Source organism: Platichthys flesus, chromosome 1, assembly GCF_949316205.1.
Source record: "Platichthys flesus chromosome 1, fPlaFle2.1, whole genome shotgun sequence".
NCBI lineage: Eukaryota > Metazoa > Chordata > Actinopteri > Pleuronectiformes > Pleuronectidae > Platichthys > Platichthys flesus.
In genome coordinates this window covers 22,634,044-22,651,550 of record NC_084945.1, presented here as the reverse complement: position 1 = coordinate 22,651,550, position 17,507 = coordinate 22,634,044, and the positions used below count along the sequence as shown (strand labels likewise).

General features: G+C 41.8%; 2 protein-coding genes across 4 annotated transcripts in view; one reads left to right on the top strand and one right to left on the bottom strand.

Annotated features, from left to right (window-relative positions):
* adcy7 (adenylate cyclase 7) overlaps positions 1-3,727 on the top strand; it is a 56,193-nt gene extending 52,466 nt beyond the window's left edge. For all 3 annotated transcript variants that reach the window (XM_062389046.1, XM_062389041.1, XM_062389033.1), the window contains 3 exons: positions 25-139; positions 1,339-1,463; positions 2,554-3,727. In XM_062389046.1, the coding sequence (XP_062245030.1) occupies positions 25-139; positions 1,339-1,463; positions 2,554-2,700 (387 nt within the window). In that variant the 3' untranslated portion in view covers positions 2,701-3,727. The remainder of the gene's footprint in view (positions 1-24; positions 140-1,338; positions 1,464-2,553) is intronic.
* Positions 3,728-3,754: 27 nt separating this feature from the next.
* Positions 3,755-12,114, bottom strand: brd7 (bromodomain containing 7). The gene is made up of 17 exons (XM_062389058.1): positions 11,983-12,114; positions 11,414-11,649; positions 11,231-11,324; positions 11,079-11,136; positions 10,786-10,930; positions 10,527-10,637; positions 9,796-9,965; positions 8,883-8,997; positions 8,534-8,609; positions 8,029-8,136; positions 7,793-7,928; positions 6,906-7,017; positions 6,742-6,789; positions 5,886-5,976; positions 4,852-4,995; positions 4,057-4,197; positions 3,755-3,949 (listed from the first exon to the last, which is right to left on the bottom strand). The coding sequence occupies exons 1-17, from the start codon at positions 12,029-12,031 to the stop codon at positions 3,876-3,878; spliced, it is 1,908 nt and encodes a 635-aa protein (XP_062245042.1). The 5' UTR covers positions 12,032-12,114; the 3' UTR covers positions 3,755-3,875.
* Positions 12,115-17,507: the final 5,393 nt, after the last annotated feature.

Here is a 17,507-nt window from a genome sequence, read left to right as displayed (position 1 = left end):
GTGACTCTGCCGCTGTTGTTTCAGGACAAAGAGAGACAACAGGCCCAGATAGGGAACATGGTGGAGTTCGCCATCGCTCTGATTGGCAAGTTGGACGGCATCAACAGACATTCCTTCAATAGCTTCAGGCTGCGTGTGGGTGAGTGGGCTCAGCTGCTTTTGGCACCAACCTTTCACTCACTGGATACTGCGCTGCACCGTGTGCAGCTCTGTTATGGCTGACATAATAACCCTGTTTGTACTCTGCATGATTGGCATTAACGCTGCGTCCATGAAATGAGAGATGCTCACACTCGGGTCGGCACTAAAAGCATCTTATCTGAGTGAAGCCATCTTTAGGAGCTCATGTGCTGTAACCTCTGTGTCCTGTCTGCTTTGTGGTCAGCTGAGGAGAAATGACTGTTGAGACGTTGAGAGCATTAAATAATAGATAAAGTAAATGATATAATCAAAGCAAGAGATAAAGACCACGCTGTCGTCCTGACTCAGTTGTTGTTCGACAGTTGATTCTGAGCAGAGAAAAGTTTTGCTTCAAACATTTACATTTCTTTGGTGATAAAAACACAACATGAGACATAAACAGTGAGCTGTCACAGTGAGAGGTTCAGAGTTCTGTAACCATCAGCAGCTGGGTCTGAACACTGACTCTGAACAGAAGACTCTCACTGCTACTCTTGAAATTTGAAAGCAGTGGAAGTGTTTGGCTCCTACCTATAAATGATGACATCATCATTTCCCCCGCTCTGAGTGGACTCATTTATTTGACTTGCAGCTAAATCCTGCCGCAGCTTTGGTGGAGGACTCCATCTATAGGGACACGCACTGTTAATGGGGTTGTGTGCTTACTGTGAACCAGATGACGCTGCTCGCTTTTATCTCTGAAACACTCAAAATTATTGTTTTGTGAGGGAAATGTTTTGGTGACATACATAGGTTGTTATGTCTGTGTGTTGTAGTCCTTGGGAAAGACTGTGGCAACTGTGTCTGCCTGTAGTTTGAGAGATAATCACCTTTGCTTCAATTATGTGGAATTGTAATAATTAAATGTAATTAATGTGACTTTGTCCCTTCATATCTGCCGTACTCGAATATAGGTCTATTACTTTTAATTTGATTATTTCAATGTACCCTTCACAAAACACAGGAGCTTTTGCTGTTGTCAGTTTTGTCCTTGACAAAAATGAAATTACAAACCAACAGCATTCCAGCAATGAATGAAAATGTTTCAACATCACCTCCTCTTTCCGAGCTGAGATGAATGTTTATGTGTGTGACATCATTTATCGTAAAACAGAGAACAGATTTGTGACCGCGTGGCTTCTGGGGTTTTTCCCTCAGGCATTAATCATGGCCCGGTAATCGCTGGAGTGATCGGGGCGAGGAAACCTCAGTACGACATCTGGGGCAACACGGTGAACGTAGCGAGCAGGATGGAGAGCACCGGGGAGCTCGGAAAGATCCAGGTACGTCCAGCTCAGTTCAACAAAGGCAAACAGCAATATTTCATTCAGAGCTGGGAAAGGTCAGAGGACTATCTCACATGGTTACGGCTCCAGAGCTTTGTTTGGTAAATGTCAACACAATCATGGTCAGATTCATAAAGATCCCGTTTGTGACTCTGCGCCACATCGGAGGTTCTTCATTCAGCTCAGAAATAATAACTGTCAAAGGAATTTCTAATGAGATCAACATTTTATTTCCGTGCACTTTATCGCTGAAGCACATTCATTTGTGGATATTAATAAGTTCATGCTTTAACTTGAGAAACTACTCGAATTACTCTGATTTTTGAAAAGCACAGTGAGGAGGTATAACATATAATCTGTCTGTTTAGAAAGTGTTTGTTATTCAGAGTTTAAACAACAACACGCCTCACTCAGGAGCTGGAGTCAGTTTTAAACTCAAAGGAAGCTAGAATGACGCAGTGGAGCACAAACCATCACCGAGGACCAACGCATTTCTACAAGCCTCGTTTTGTTCAGTAAAATCCAGGAATTTTTTTGATGAGAAATTCACAAAGATGTTGAAAAAAACTCATAAAAATGATTTCCTGGATTCACTCTTAGAGTGACTGAGTTCCTCCTTGGATAAAACCTCACTCTTCCACCATAATTAGAAAAGTGGTTCAGTAGATTTTTTATAACTCTGCTCAAGGACTTCCAAACAGCAAGGAAAACATCACCTCCTTGACAGAGATAACGTTACGTTCATCATGATAGTTATCGAAATCATCTGAGTTTTATCTTGATAGGGTTGTTGTTCACTCAGTAGAGCACAACTCCACCAAGGCCCAACAGTGCCCTTATGAAACCACATTTAAATTAACTAGATCTGGATTTTTATTTCGATATTCACCAAATTGCACACACTCATACATATCAGGTCCATTAATGTGATCTTCAACAAGATCTATGAATTCCTCTTTTAGAAATCAGCGAAAATGGTGAAAACCACCCAAAGTCAATGTTAAAGAAGCAGAAAACTATAACTATATAACAAATAAACACGGATGAAGACATAACCTACAATGTGTCTACTGTGTCACCTGCACAGGTAACAGAGGAGACGTCTGGCGTGCTGCAGAAGCTGGGCTACTCGTGCGAGTGTCGAGGATTCATCAGCGTCAAAGGGAAAGGGGAGCTGAAGACCTTCTTCTTGTGCACTGACATGAGCAAGCAGCAGGGTATGGGGCTGAGCTGAGGCCCGGCTGCCCAGACCCACAGAGCTGGAGACTCCTGCCCACAAGTCGACGAGTTTACAAACTCCTGCACGCACCACAAGTGTTGACACAGACCTGACTGTAACGTAGCCGTGCTCCCATGATGTCACTGGATGAAAATACGAAAAAAGGATAAGAAAAGGAAGCACCGCTGCTCTCTGCCCTTTATTCACATCAGGGTGTGTCAGCCATGCTGGAGACTGGGTCTGTACGGACAATCACAACCTTTTCTAATCACAAACACATATACGTCCAGTGCTCCGTCACTTTTCTACCTTTTTTTTGTGTCTTTAACTTAGATGTCGTTTGGGAAAGAAAAAATGTAAATTGTACTAATGCCAAATAAAGTTGTCAATTTTTTTGGAGACCTCTTTGGTCCTTTAAAAACAAAACAACGGATTGTGTTTGGATCATATCGTGAAAGCCGTGAGGGTTTCCTGTTTGACACTCTGCTCTGTTACTGTGTAATGAGCAGGACGTACGCAAAACAGCACATACTTTAGATAAAGATGTAGAAAAACTTTCCGATAAACTTTCACTTTCTCTTCAAGCTGCAAACCTGAAAATCAGTTTCCTCATCCACTCTGACTCATGAGTTTAGTTCTTCTCTTCATGTAAAGTTCTAACATATACAACAATATATTTGCTGTTTGAGGAGGAGGTAGACAAATCCATGTGCTGTGCGTTTGCCATCTGTTAGAAAATGTCCTTTGCTGCCTGTTGCATATATGCTGCAATGCAGGAATCGAGTGACGCTCTGTGCTGCGTCCTCAACAACCCGCCTGCTGTCAATGTTTCTCCAGCTCCGGCGGGGATGGTCACCTGACCTGCTCTGGATCGCTCTCTGTGCCTCTGAAAACTTGATCTGTCTCATGGCCTTGTCTTCTGAGACCCATCATCTTATCTCTGATTGTGGTTAAATAATAATAATAATGTAATGGCCTTTATGTGAACAAATGTGGCATTGGATTTTGTACAGTTACAGAATGTAATAAATGTTTTCCTAAGTCTGGTTTGTCATTAAATATTTCACTCTATAACCAAAGGTATTTATTTTTTATAAAAACACAATTTATTGAAATCCATACAAACGTCACAAAAAGCACCATTTCATACAAAACTTAAGTTATCAAAGTAAATGTGAGTGGTTGACATTTCATTTTACAGCCACGACCGGAGCTGCATCTTGACAAGAGGACGAGGTCTCCATCGGTTCAGCAGTCTCCTCCACTGAGAAGTAAAAGAGAGGATGAGTTTGAAGGTTCATATTCTATATTAGAGTGCAAAAACTATTTCCCATCTCTGAACGCATATACCACAGGAGAGGCATGTTTTACCTGTTGTGAGGTCGATGAAGGGCTTGTGTGGTCCTGGGGGCAGGGCGATGCCCATCGCTCTTCTGATGCCGTAGATGCTGCTGACGTCACATGGCGCCACTTGGCCAGTCAGCTCGGCCAGATTCCCCGTCACCTTCTCAGCTGTAGAGACGACAGTAGGAACATTATAAAAAGGCAGCAGGAAATTGTAGGAAGCTTAGTGTTATTTGTATTTGATGGAGATGCTATTCACAATCATCTAAACTTTTGGTACTATTGATTTAAACTATAACGGTACTAAGTTTGACTTTAGAGCATCTTCCCTTGTTCTTGATCCTATCTATAAACTAAACATAGATAAGATAAGCATAAAAGCAGTTCTGATACCATGTTGTATCGTCTTAGTTTCTACTGAACAACAATGTGAAACATTTTGGTTTGGACTTCCTTGAGTCTCAGCTGGTTGCCTGGCAGCCTTATTTTCAAAAGGATCTTTTCATTCATTCTTTCATTTTCCTTGTTGGGGGTCTGACCCGAACAATCTCCTGCTAGAGTGCAGCGTGGAAGCTGCTTTAAGCATTAGCCTCAGTAAACGTCAGGAGGGCACAAAACACAACCTCAAATATTTAACACCCATAAATACCAAACCCAACCATCACATCACACTGTGAATGAGCTCTGTGTCAGAGGCTGAACGTGTCTGAAGCGAAAAGACAAACCACATCTGTGTAGGACGGACACTACAGAGGTGAAAGGAGTGTTGTCAGAGGGCTACAGCTGGAAGACACAAAGAGGCTTTCAGCGAGGCGCTCTTACCCAGCTCCAGCTCCTTGGCGGTCGGGGCCAGCAGGCAGATCATGTTAGGAGGCTGCTTGGCGCTCAGACGCTCCCTCTGTGCCTCCTGCAAGTTGCGGAGCAGCTTTGTAGTCTCATCCAATTTCTGCTGGAAGTGCAGGGCCTCTGTGACAGAACAGGGAGAGACAGACAACACACACACAAACACACTTTGAGTACTTCCACTGTTATTCTACAGTTACCTCCTGTGCTCGGTTACACTTGTTGAACACAATACGTCCTTTCTCTCTGAACCTGTGGCCCCCGTAAGACCCACTGTCACTTTCATGTGAGGGCGCTGAGCCTCAGTCTAGCTGCTCTCAATGGGGCTGTGTTTAAATTATCCTCAATGGTGATTTAGAGATTATTTCAGTCATTTGCAGTTTTTCTGGTTTCTATGTCTGTAGTTGGGGTTTTGTTGGGCATCGGAAACACTATGAAGCTTTCAGCTTGATTTCATTTTTTATTTTCTCCTGACAATTAAAGAGTGTCCATACCAGTTGTAACGAGACACCTTACTAAGCTCATTGTTAATATTATGTAACAAATCGCCAGTCAGCATTAAAAGGTGGATTTCTTTCTGTCTGTGTTACACAGACGAAGAAAACTAAATTTCACTACGTCAGGTTGCTTACGCCTCATGTTTGTTCCAGCTGAAATAAAAAAACACAGGACTGTGCATGAGACTGAAATCAGTTTTTAAAGGATTCTTCAGGGCTCATATAGACAGGAGGGACAAACACTGCTGTCCACATATATATGGGCATATGTCAACTGATAATAATTGTTATTTTAGGGTGACCAGATTTGAGTTTGTAAAAAAGAGGACACTTCGCAAAAAAATATATAATTATTAATATTTTTTTTGCGACGAGGCAAAATACCGGACGTTTTTGGAATCCCTGCTGGACGCATTTTTTAGGTCTCGAAAAGAGGACATGTCCGGGAAAAAGAGGACGTCTGGTCACCCTAGTTATTTGCATCCCTAACTCAACAAACTCAGTGAGAAGCTTTACCTCCAGAGAGCTCACTGGTCGTCTGCAGGCCGTCAGCGGAGTACAGAGACTCCAGTCTGCTGCAGCTGGATGCGTCGGGTTCAGCTTCCTCCTGGAGACAGAGGGGGAAATATGTTCAGTCAGACTAGAAAAAAGCTTTTCTCACTAGATAGCTTGTGTTTGAAGGGAACATGCAGGCGGTTTTCTAGCTAGTTAGGTTATCCTGCTATTTTGCTCCAGTAAATTGAAACGTAAAGAAATGCTGCAACACCCGAGCAGGGGATGAGAATAAACTGGAGCGTGGCCAAGAACAGCAAACAGCCAGGACAGAGGGCGGCTGTGTGCCCGCTGGAGCAGCCTGCGCTTCGGTTTCCTCCGCTGCTCTGACGAGCGATTCAGCCGTGCAGCCAGCGGGCACTGAAAGAAAACACGGGCCTCTCCGGTGGGCATTTAGCGAGCAGCACCGCTGCGTTTCGAAAGGGAAATGTTCTTTCCATGCTTGGATGGATGAAAGCTGACGGCCGGCCCCTGCTATGTTGACACAGCTGGCTGATGCAGCAACCATCTGCAAAGGCCATCTATACTGACAAAATGAAATCAAGTATCCCCACATGAGGTGTTATGCAAGAACATGTGCTTTACAAGAAACAACGGCACAGTGGGACCTGCTCTTCCAAACATCCCATCAACCCAACGCGGGTGACTGCCTCTGGTTTTGTGTTACATAGCACAAGCTGGTATTTGTCGTTATGAACTCCATGTCCGTTTCCATTTGCACGGTACAGTGGGGGAGACGATGTGCAGGAGCTGTTTATCACTGAGGACACAGCAGGTACTTTTAAGATACATCTAGCTGCAGATCTGTTCCATCTCTTACCTCAGGGGCGTCCTTCTTCTCTTGGGTTTTTTCTGGCTCCTTCACCTGCTGCAGAGGTAGAGAGAGACAAATTACTCAGTAATTATATTCTGGAAGATTTCAGGCAGTGCAGTTTAACTCAGTGGTAAAGTTGGATCATTACGAAAATCACAGTAACTTCTTACTGGCTCTGTCTCCATCAGGGTTTTTGAATGCTGTCCGTTCGTCAGAGCATCAAGGAGATTGTCGGCCATTTTATACACGTACTCATCGGATTGAGAGAGAAACTCTGACAAGCTGTCAAACACACACACACAATTTTTTTCAATAATGAGAACTCCGCATTGACACTTTCTGAAACTGAACCTCCTACACACTCTTAAGACGTACAAGCCTGACAATAGTTTACGTTCTTTCAAAAACAAAGTGGCAGTGTTTCTTTTCTAGGAAGAGATATAAAGGATTGACACAATGACACAAAAGACAATGATCGAGGAATAAAAGATTCTGTCAATCTGAATCGACACGTGATGACAAAAGCTGAAGAAAACAAAAGCATCTCAGGAGGCACAAGAGTTGACAACCTCACACAAATAATACATGCAAATATACGTTATATTACAAAAACGTAGTAAAGATGGAAACATACAGGAAGATAACGTGTTTAATAAAAGTCATTAGTTCTAAACAAATCTTTAATCCTCCAGATTTTTATTTTAAATCTTGGTGGAGATTTATAAGAGCTCAATATTTTATTCAAACTAACAAGACATTGAAATATAGTCATAATAGTAAATTGTGTGGAGTTAACCAAACATTAGTAAAGATAAACTCATTATCAGGTCCATTTAAAAAAATTCGGTTTATCTAGCTTTTTTCATAATGACAAACTACAAAAGAAGAAGCTGGCACCAAAGCATAGGACCTGAAGTCGGGCCCTTGGACAGCTGACCTCTTCCAGACTGAGTAAACTTGGAGAAAAAGGGGAACATCTGGAAAGTAATCAGCCAGGAAAGCCTCAAGTGATGTTTTTGAGTAGATGCCGTTGAGCTCATGGTCCCACTGTACATACCTGTCTGAGCCCTGCAGACTGCAGTCCTCTCCGTACAGAGAGAAGGTAAGGTCCGAATCCTCCTTGCTGATGTTGGAGAAGCTGGAGTCATAGGTGGGTGCGTAGGAGGTGTACGGTCCGTAGCTCATGTAGGACACTGAGGAAAGGGTTTCACACACAAGACAGATTATCAGTGGTGAACACCGCGAGGTCTGATGTTAGCCCTTTGACCACATGACGTCATCACTGTAGGGTACCTGGAGTAATCCTGTTCCTCTTGTCCTCCCTGAAGCCCGGCAAGGTGTTGACACCGCTCTGCAGCCGGTTGGACATCATGCCCAGTTTCACAGGACAGTAGCCAACATCTGGAACAAGAAACCGATATTGGACTGATCTCATAATATGGCTGCAACTATTCTCTCCTCTAAATAGTTTACAAATTATGAAAAAAGTCCATCAAAGTTTCCCAAAACCCAAGGTAACATATCCAATATCGACTATCTTGGCCGATCCTAGGGCTCTAGGAAAATCTGAAAAGTTTCTCATTTCTAAAAATGGAACCAGGGAATTTTGCCATTTTTAAGATGTTTCGGGGGATTTTTCCCTGATTAAATGGGACAGTGCAAGTGTGAAATGGGGAGAGAACATGGAGGGGAAACTAAATAAGGAATAAGTAATAATAACTTACAAAAATTAAAATAAATGAAAGTTCAAATAAATTTAAAAAGATGAGCGCTCCATTATGTTTGTAGGTTTTCTTACCTCCTACTGATGGATCTGCTGGGTTGAGGATAGTCATGGTGGTGGAGCCATCAGGCTTTTGTCTCGCAAACTCCAACTACACAACAAATACATTTCAATTATTGAAAGGCAGGAAACATCCAATTAAAAAAAGAAAAGAACTATTTTGGTTAAACATTTGGGATAAACATTGAGAACATCAGACAAATAACTCAACCATCACTGATCCAGCAACACCATCAATCAAGGGACAAACAAATTCAATATGACACTAAACCATCACTACACATTTGTTTACAATATGTTACTTTTATTTTGATGCTATGTTTAGCCCCTAAAAAAACTCCTTAGTTGAACCCTGCATTCTCACATCACACTGCAGCACCCTGTTGGACAGCTTTCCTCCAGACTCCTTGATGACCTTCCGGATTTCCTCCAGCTCTTTCTCTGCCTTTGCTGCTTCTTCTTTGGAGTCCTTGTCCTGTCTGCAAGTGAAGCACAAATTGAAAGATGGCAGCTGAGACACTGTGACCATGAAAGAAGACGGTTTTTTTTTTCTTTCTCCCCTTGTCGTGAGAATAAAAAGAATGCAGTCACAGCAAAGTAAAGTGGAGAGAAAGTATGTGAACTTTGCGGCTTGCCTTTCATTCTTCAGATAAACTACCTGGGAGCATTTAATAGGCATAAATAAGCATCATGATTCCATGCACTATAATTTTACAAACAAAAAGGTGACAAGTAGCTAAAGGGAAATCAAGTTACGGTGAGTCACAGTCTTCAACAACCTGTAACCGCCAGTTTCTGTTTCAACACTTAACAACAACATACTCATCTCCCAGAAGCACATCCACGTGAGGAGACAAGACTCAGCACGCTCTTACGCATTCTTAACATTCTCTGCCTACAGCTTCGCAGGGGAAAGCTAAATTACTCAGAAGAAAACACTGTCATAGAAACTGCTAAAAAGTGGAAAACATTTTTAAGATGATCTGAGATGATTTCATCTTTTAGTTTGAAACATCTGGGATTGTGGCGGGCGAGAGGACAACTGTATTTGACTGTAACTGTATTTTTTATCATATTTTGTTCAAGATCAGGGACAAAGTGGTGGAATTCTCAAGTGTGGGTGTCTTTAAGAAATCTCTGAGTTCTTAAACAAGTGTTAATCATACATAAGAACGTTAAACTACAGAGCATAAAGGGGTCCATGTAATCAATACATAATCATGATGAGATTTTTTAATAACATTTGTGATGTGTATGAAGTCAGCAGGTTAAAGGACCTGGGTGTACTGGGCGTCTGGGAGCTCTCGCTGGTGCCTGTGGTTGAGGGTCCCTCTCTGTTCTGGTCCAGGCTGGTGCCCCCCTGATCCTCAGACTTCCACAGTCGTTTGGCAGACGGGTCCAGGCCAGACATGAACTCTATACTCTGTTTAAGGCTCTCCAGTCTCTCCTACAGAAAAGACAATGAAACATTTCATATAAAACTTTGTGGAAAGGAAAATTAGTATGTAGAGAAACCAAGCTTGTCTCATAATGCTGTTGGCAATACCGATGGTGCAGTATGGCGTCATTCCGGGAACAGAAAGAATCTGCTGCCCTCATCTGTTCTATCTTTGAAAAAGCAGGGTCCCTTTATTTGTTCCAGGGCTCAATTTAAGTTTAAAGTCCAAACACAACACAGCTACAATGAGTTCACAATTAGAGGGACCAGGCAATGACATCCTGTGGCATTTTATGTCTTGTGTCAGAGAATCGAGTTTCACACAACTTCAGTGAAAGTAGTTTAAAAAGTAGTGAGTCATATTTCGTTGAAGGATCTGTCTAACCATATAAACAAGCCGAGATAAAAACTATGCCCCCGAAAAAACTAAATGTCAAAAATCCCATTGTGAGAGTTGGTGGGATTGATTTAGGGGGAACACAGGAAACATGATCTCTTCAAAGCAAACTGAACAAGAGCAAAATGCTGTAACTCATAACACCTGTTTTTTCTGAACCTTCAGTTTCATACCTGACTCAAGATCTTCAATCCAGAGTGTAACAGTTTCCGAGCAGCTTTATGGTAAATGGTCTCAGGTTTGTTGTAAATCATGGCGTTTTCACACATGGTCCTGAAATCCACCTGCATCAACAGAACAATCCACATTAAAACACAAAATACATTTATTAAGTTTAAACAAGTTAAACTAACTAACTAAGTTATTTCAGTTCTTCTTGCTGTGTCTATTTTGACGTCTACTCAATCACTGTTGTTCAGCACTGACAGGTACCTTGAGCTCATCCAACGTCTGGTAGCCCTCTTTCTTTACTCTGTCCTTCATTCCGCTAAAGTCCACTGGACGCTTGATAATTGCTGAGTAGCCAGGAGCAATGAGGTCTGTCACAGGAAACGAGAAGAAAGCACTGGGGTCTTTCCTGCAGGGAATAGACACAAACAGTATTTATTCGCTGCACCGGGAAAATGGTAAAAACAATAATGGATGAAGAAAGAGAGACAGAGGTGTGGGCTAAAACATTTATCCCTGACAATATTCTCACATCAATGAATGGATCAACACTGTACCTCTGGAGCTGCCTGATGAGCTGGTTCAAAGCTTCCTGCAGAGGAGTCTGTTCTTTCTCTGAAAGTTAGGAGGAATTCAAAAACGATTAACAAAAGGCATCAACACAAACATGCAAAGAACCTGAGGTGTGAGATGAGATGTGTGTTTTTACCTTCTTTTTTATCCAGCTCTGAACGAATAGGAGTTCTGCACTGTTCTCTCTCATCATCTCCATCTCCATCGTGTCCTTTCTTCTTCTTGGTCATCTAACATTGCAAAAATAAACACAAATGAGCACAATCCATGTACAATGTATCCAAGCATCCTGATTCCTGTCTCCTCCTGGTGACGTTACCTTCTTCTTCGCTCTGTCGTCCTCCGGTGAGCCAAAGCTCTTCTCTTTATCCTTCTTCTTTTTCTTCTTCTTGTCTTTGGGTTTGTCCGCCGGCTGCTCGTCGCAGAAAGGGGCCAGAGTCGAGCTTCCGGCCGTCACCTCGTTCCCAGACACCTTCAGCACCAGCTTCAGGGGTCTCTCTCCGTACTCTGCACCCCCCACAGCGGTAGGAGGAGGTTTGACCGAGCGAACAGCATCTGATACACAGTGAGCACCGACAGACACTAGAAACATTAGCCTTTAGCCGCTAGCTAGCTCAACCAGGAATATGTTAAGATAAGCTTAAGCTAGCATTATATTGTAGTGTGCTCTGCAATATCTTACATTGCTTTCAGATTCAGTTTGAATGAACATACAGTTAAAAAAAGTGTCCAGTAGTAGTAGCTTAACGGTGAGCTGAAGTGCTAACCAACTAGCCATAAGTATGCTAACACAGCTACCAAGCGCGAAACATGAGAATTATGCTCTCGTGTTACAGAACATAAATCATCAGCAGTTTGAACCAACACGTGTCTGTGTCAGTGAATTACCTTCATGTCCGTGTTTCTCGGACTTGTGCTTCTTGTGCTTCTTGCCCATTGTTTGTGTTTTGACCTGGTGCCTGAGCGGTTGCTCTGTGGAGGCGGAAACACTACAGGGGAAGTGCACAGCGCGATACACACAGCGATACTTGCCGGCCGGGCGGGGGTAGCGCACGTTGAAAGGACCATTCTTGGCTCCAGCAGGTGGCGCAACAGATCAGGGTATCCACTTAAAGTGGGGTCCAGCACTGAGTGAACAGTTGATCTGATGACCAGGATTCTTCTAACTGTCATTCTAAGGTATCATAACTAGAATGGCTCCCTGGAGAGTGTATACCTCCACCAACAGGCTTCTTAAATTCAAGCAAGCTGCACCAAATTGCACACACACTCATACTGATCAGGTCCCCCAACATGCCAGATAATGTTGCATGCAAACAAACCAACTGAGCTCATTTGTGGAGAGGATCCACAAGGAGCAGCCATCAAGACCAATTTTCAATCGAAGCAAGCAGGTTGAATCATTCATGCTGCCAGAGTGCTGTTGAGCAAGACAATGTGCTCCTATCAGCTGCATTGGGTCAGGTCTGTAAATACAGAATCTGCCTAAATGTATGGCAAATACACAACAAACAATGAGACGTGTGAGGAACAACCCGAGCAACAACATATCAATGCAAAGGATTCCTACGGTTCAAGAAACACCTGGATAATTCATGGAATTGTTAAATGTTTATTTCCTGGCCTGGAAAAGTGCTTGCAAAGTCATGGAAATTTGTTATATTCATATTTTCATGTCGTTCCTTTACGCTGAGTTTTAAATAATTCATATGTTTTTAAAAGAAATACACTCAAAATATAAGTGGACATACACTCTCATACTAATTGAAAGGTTTGTTGGGGAAGCAGGTGGGATAATCCATTATGCCAGGGAAGTGTATATTTAACCATGCTTGGCTACAAACGGAAAAGTGCACGCCATGGGTTACAACAGACGAAGACCTCAATCAAACTATAATCACATTTGTGTAATTTAAGGTAAACTGTATACTTGAAATTCTCATTGCCAGCTTAAATACTACATTTTGTCACTTTTACATGTTAACACAGAGATTTCACAAAATGCTTGGTTTTGTAAATTTGGTTTAAAGTTATTGAAAAGTCATGGAAATCCATTTTCTTTTTTCTTGCTTGAATTTTCTTTCAAGCTTTCCTTTTTGAACAGTTATATTACAAACATTATTATTGGCTGGTCTGCACAGGGTGTGTTTTAGTTACAACTTCAATTCACAGACGAGTTACCTGGATTATGTTTGGATAAACTAGATTTCGCTCCAGAGGCGGCAGGTGACACTTGGTTGTGGCTCTGCTTCAACGGACACTGTATCGTCTGCAGCTCCACTGCCTCACAGAACTGTTTGCCTCATTAAATTGGCACATATTGTACTGGCTGATGATTGACAGATGTTTTATTCATAGAAGAAAGATTCTGTGCATCCTTTGAAGCACATTCCAGGTTTTATGAAGAGGGCAGGATGAGGGCAAAAAGTTTGAAAGGAATGAAGAGTGACTGAATTCAGCATTTCAGTCATTCCTGCCGTCAGATAAAGAGGTGATTCTGAAGCTCTGTTGACGTCTGTGTGTCCATCCACAAAAATTACCCTGTGATGTGTGTCGCTACTACCATGACCATAGTGTAAACATTAAACACCCTTAAGATCGGCAGCTGATGCTGGCATGAGGTAAGCCAAAATTCCTAAATCAACGAATAATTTTATCTAGAATTTAAAGGTTGGATAAGTCGTTTCTTCTTTCTTTATTCAATAGAAGTCACAATGATACATAATACAACACTTAAAGTTCTATGGGTTCACAAAATCATATACAGCCTTTAACCTCAGACAGTCTTTAAAGGTGATTTGATAAACCTATTACAAATATCATTCTTCTTTTACCTCTGATATCTGTCTCTACCAACTCCTGAAAGATGTGTCTGGCTCTTTAGCTGCTCAATGCTGCCGTGAGTGGTGAAATAAAAACGTAGATATGGCCTGAGCAACCAAAACAAACATCAAGGAACAGAAACAATGGGTGATGATTCGCTGTGTGGGTTTGTCACTATGAATAACTGCTTTCTAGTTACACAACATTTTATCTGTTGATTTATGAGTACGTATAAGGGCCGCTGTAAAGCAGTTACAAGTTATACTTTTGTCTTAGTGTATCAACGAAATATGGAAAGTTTTGCTCATGTTATACAACTATAGAGAGTTATCTGCTTAACCTGCAGAACTCCTTGTCTTTAATGCATTTCATACCATAATTTATCTGTGGGGTCTGGTATTTTGCAAAAGTTTCAAACCCCACAATACATAGTAAATTACATTACATTTAATTTAGCTGAGGCTTTTATCCAAAGCAACTTATGATAAAAAGCCGTGCTGCATATAAGTGCCATATAAGAGCAACATTTATTTTATTTGTATCCAAGGTGTAGTCAAACTAAATGTGTCTTTTTACTGCGGTGGAAGATGTGTAGACATTCTGCTGTCCTGATATCAATGGGAACCCGTTCCACCATTTAGGAGCCAGGACAGCAAACAGTCGTGATTTTGTAGAGTGGCTAGCTCGCAGTGATGGAGCAGCAAGCTGATTGGCAGATGCAGAGCAGAGTGGACGGGCTGGGGCGTAAGGTTTAAATGAGTAGCAGGGGAACATTGTGGGGCATTGAACAGATGGACAAATAGACAGATGTTCTCAAGAGCTGGTTGAGTCCAAACAGAGCTGAAAGAGTTCATACTGGACTTTCATTTGCCAGGTGGTCATAAATACAACGCCAAGAAATAAGTGATAATGTCTCTATTTAACTGCTCAATGCAAAAATATACCAGGCTGCCAAAGAAGTAGCCTCTCACAGCCGTTGTTCCCATTGACTCTTTCAAAAATATTCAGCTTTTACAAGTTCTTTATCATGGGTCAGTTTACCAATTTTGGAGTTAGGATGTTTGAACTACCACCTTTACGTCTCAAAGCAACACATTTTCATTCCCTGCACACTGTGGCTTTAAAGTGAGTGACGGAAAATCCCTCAAGTCAAATAAACCTCTACACTCATACCATATTACAATTGAGTGCAAATACAGACCTGAGAAATTTAGAATGAGTTTAGCAGGTGGACAAACTGGAATCATATCATACCAGGTGAAGTGGACATGTCAGGCCACAGAGATATTAAAGAGTTTATAGTGGGGACATTCCACTTGTTTATGGACCTGAGGATTCCCCTCCTACAATCAAACATCCTACTGATATGGAACACAGATAAAATCGACCCACTCACAGGAAGGAGCAACGTTTAGCAAGTCAGAGAGATTTACAATAGAGGCCTGGTGGATTCAATCAAAGGACACAAGCTTAATCAGAGCGACAAGCAGAATGGGAACTCTATAACAATAAGGACTCATATCTGATTAACATATGACTGTTGCTTCCTTCAAAGACAATAACACAACTCTTTACACAGCCTGCACAATGTAGGAATCTTACATCTTTATCAAGCCTTGATATTCTGGACAAAAGGAACAAACAGGCCATTTAGGGGACATTTGTTGCCTTTATGGTGGGAGCAGTTGTAGTCACAGAGCCATATCAATGTCTGTGTAAAAGGGAGAGCCAGGATGGCATAATAGTTTCATTTATTTATTGAAATTATTAGAATTAGTAAAATCTCTTGTTCAGTCAAATAACTACTTGCACTATGTTAAAGATTTGTCAGTTGTGCACTGATGTGATATCCATGTGCCTAACGTTCCTTTGTGTCATTAACATTAACAGCGTTAGGTCATATATTGTTAATATAACTGTGTTGGTTAGCCCCACTGTGGGTTATCCTTACTTGCCTCATCTGCTCTTTCCTTTCTCTTTGAGTTCTCTTATTTGCCCCAATCATAAAATGTCTGTCCATATCAATAACAAATTCAAATAAAACTTTGCTTTGTCACTATTTATTTTTGTAAGCATCACCACAGTGTGGTTTGTAAGAGTTCTGAAGGGTTTTTGTTGTTAATCCAACACTAATCCAGTTCTAGCTGAAGGTAAAGTACAGTTAACATCGCTATTATCCTGCATTAACCCACAAGAGACACACACCTGCCCTAACAGCCTACTGAAGAGCCAATGGTGGAACCAAGGAAATAAGAACCCGTCTAAATACCTCAGAATACCCACCAGGAAATGCTTAAGTTATACAATAAACTGTCTATGCATGGAATAAATAGACCAAACATTTTATCTCCACCAACACCCAGTTAATCACTGGGCTCATTCAATCATTATTAGTTAAAACACCTCATTTGTTCATCTACACATCTTGGCTCAGTTGTCGGTCACTGCATTTCTTTCTTGTTATTAGATGATAGTGAATAACTTTTCTCTTTCTGGATCCAGTTGTTGCATTAGTGTTTCTCAGAAGTAAAGAATGGAGATCCGTTAAAATAGTGGTCACAGTTTATATATGAGACTGATCGATTCAATTAAACTGTCTGGTGTCTAGATTTGCTCCAATAGCTCGCTGCCTCTCATACGGGTCCATATTCCCATAATGCAACAAAGGTCTAATGGTGAGAGAGCAGAGAGCAGAGAGAAGCGGTCCAAAGGCAGCGTGTCTCAGTGCTCTGTTCCTTTGGCCCGAGGAGGGGGCAGGAAGAACGCTCCGGCCCCAGCCCGCCTGCTGCAGCCCCACAGAGGCCCTGGGATCCATCTGCTTGGATCCAGCTGCGGAGCTGCACGCACGTTGGAAGTCCATGGATTAAAAGGAGATCACTTACACCAAACGGGTCTAACAAATGGCAGATGTTGTGAAATTCATTATCTGCTGTCACAACAGAGGGGCTAAAGGGACCCGGGGACTGTTTCCACATGAAAGCGGCATCCCAGCAGAACCATGGGAAACCGCTTCCCGCTCTGTGGACGGGATGGAACTGGGATGTCTGGTCTCCGCACATATACACAACAAAACATAAACAAGCACACAAGGCCAGGCTTTGAACGGGTTATCTGTCTCGCACATGGTTCCACAGAACTAGCGTTGGATATAAAACGAGCTGTCTGGTCACCATGGAGACCGATCATTTTGATCTTTTACATTTTTAAGGTGCTGGAACAACCCAGTTTAAACTGCTCTGAAGTAGAGCAGTTTAAAGTTGTTTAAAGTCTTCAGATGGTTGTTTTTTTTGTCTTAAGATGGCTGACTTCCATCATGCTAGGTTTACCTTACATATATGTTGCAGTAACTACACTTCTCTTCTGTCTTTTCTTGCAAAATTTCTAAAAAATAAACCTAGGTTTGATTTATTTGAACATTCCCTTCATAAAAAACTAAAATATCTTCGGCTTCCTCATGAACATTTATAACATTGTCTAGGTTTTGTAGGTTTTACATTTGCACTGTTCAAACCCTAAGTTACTCTGGGTAATTACATCAAGCTTAAAGCCTGTGACAAATGCAAATTGATAACCGCTCTCCTTATGGATGG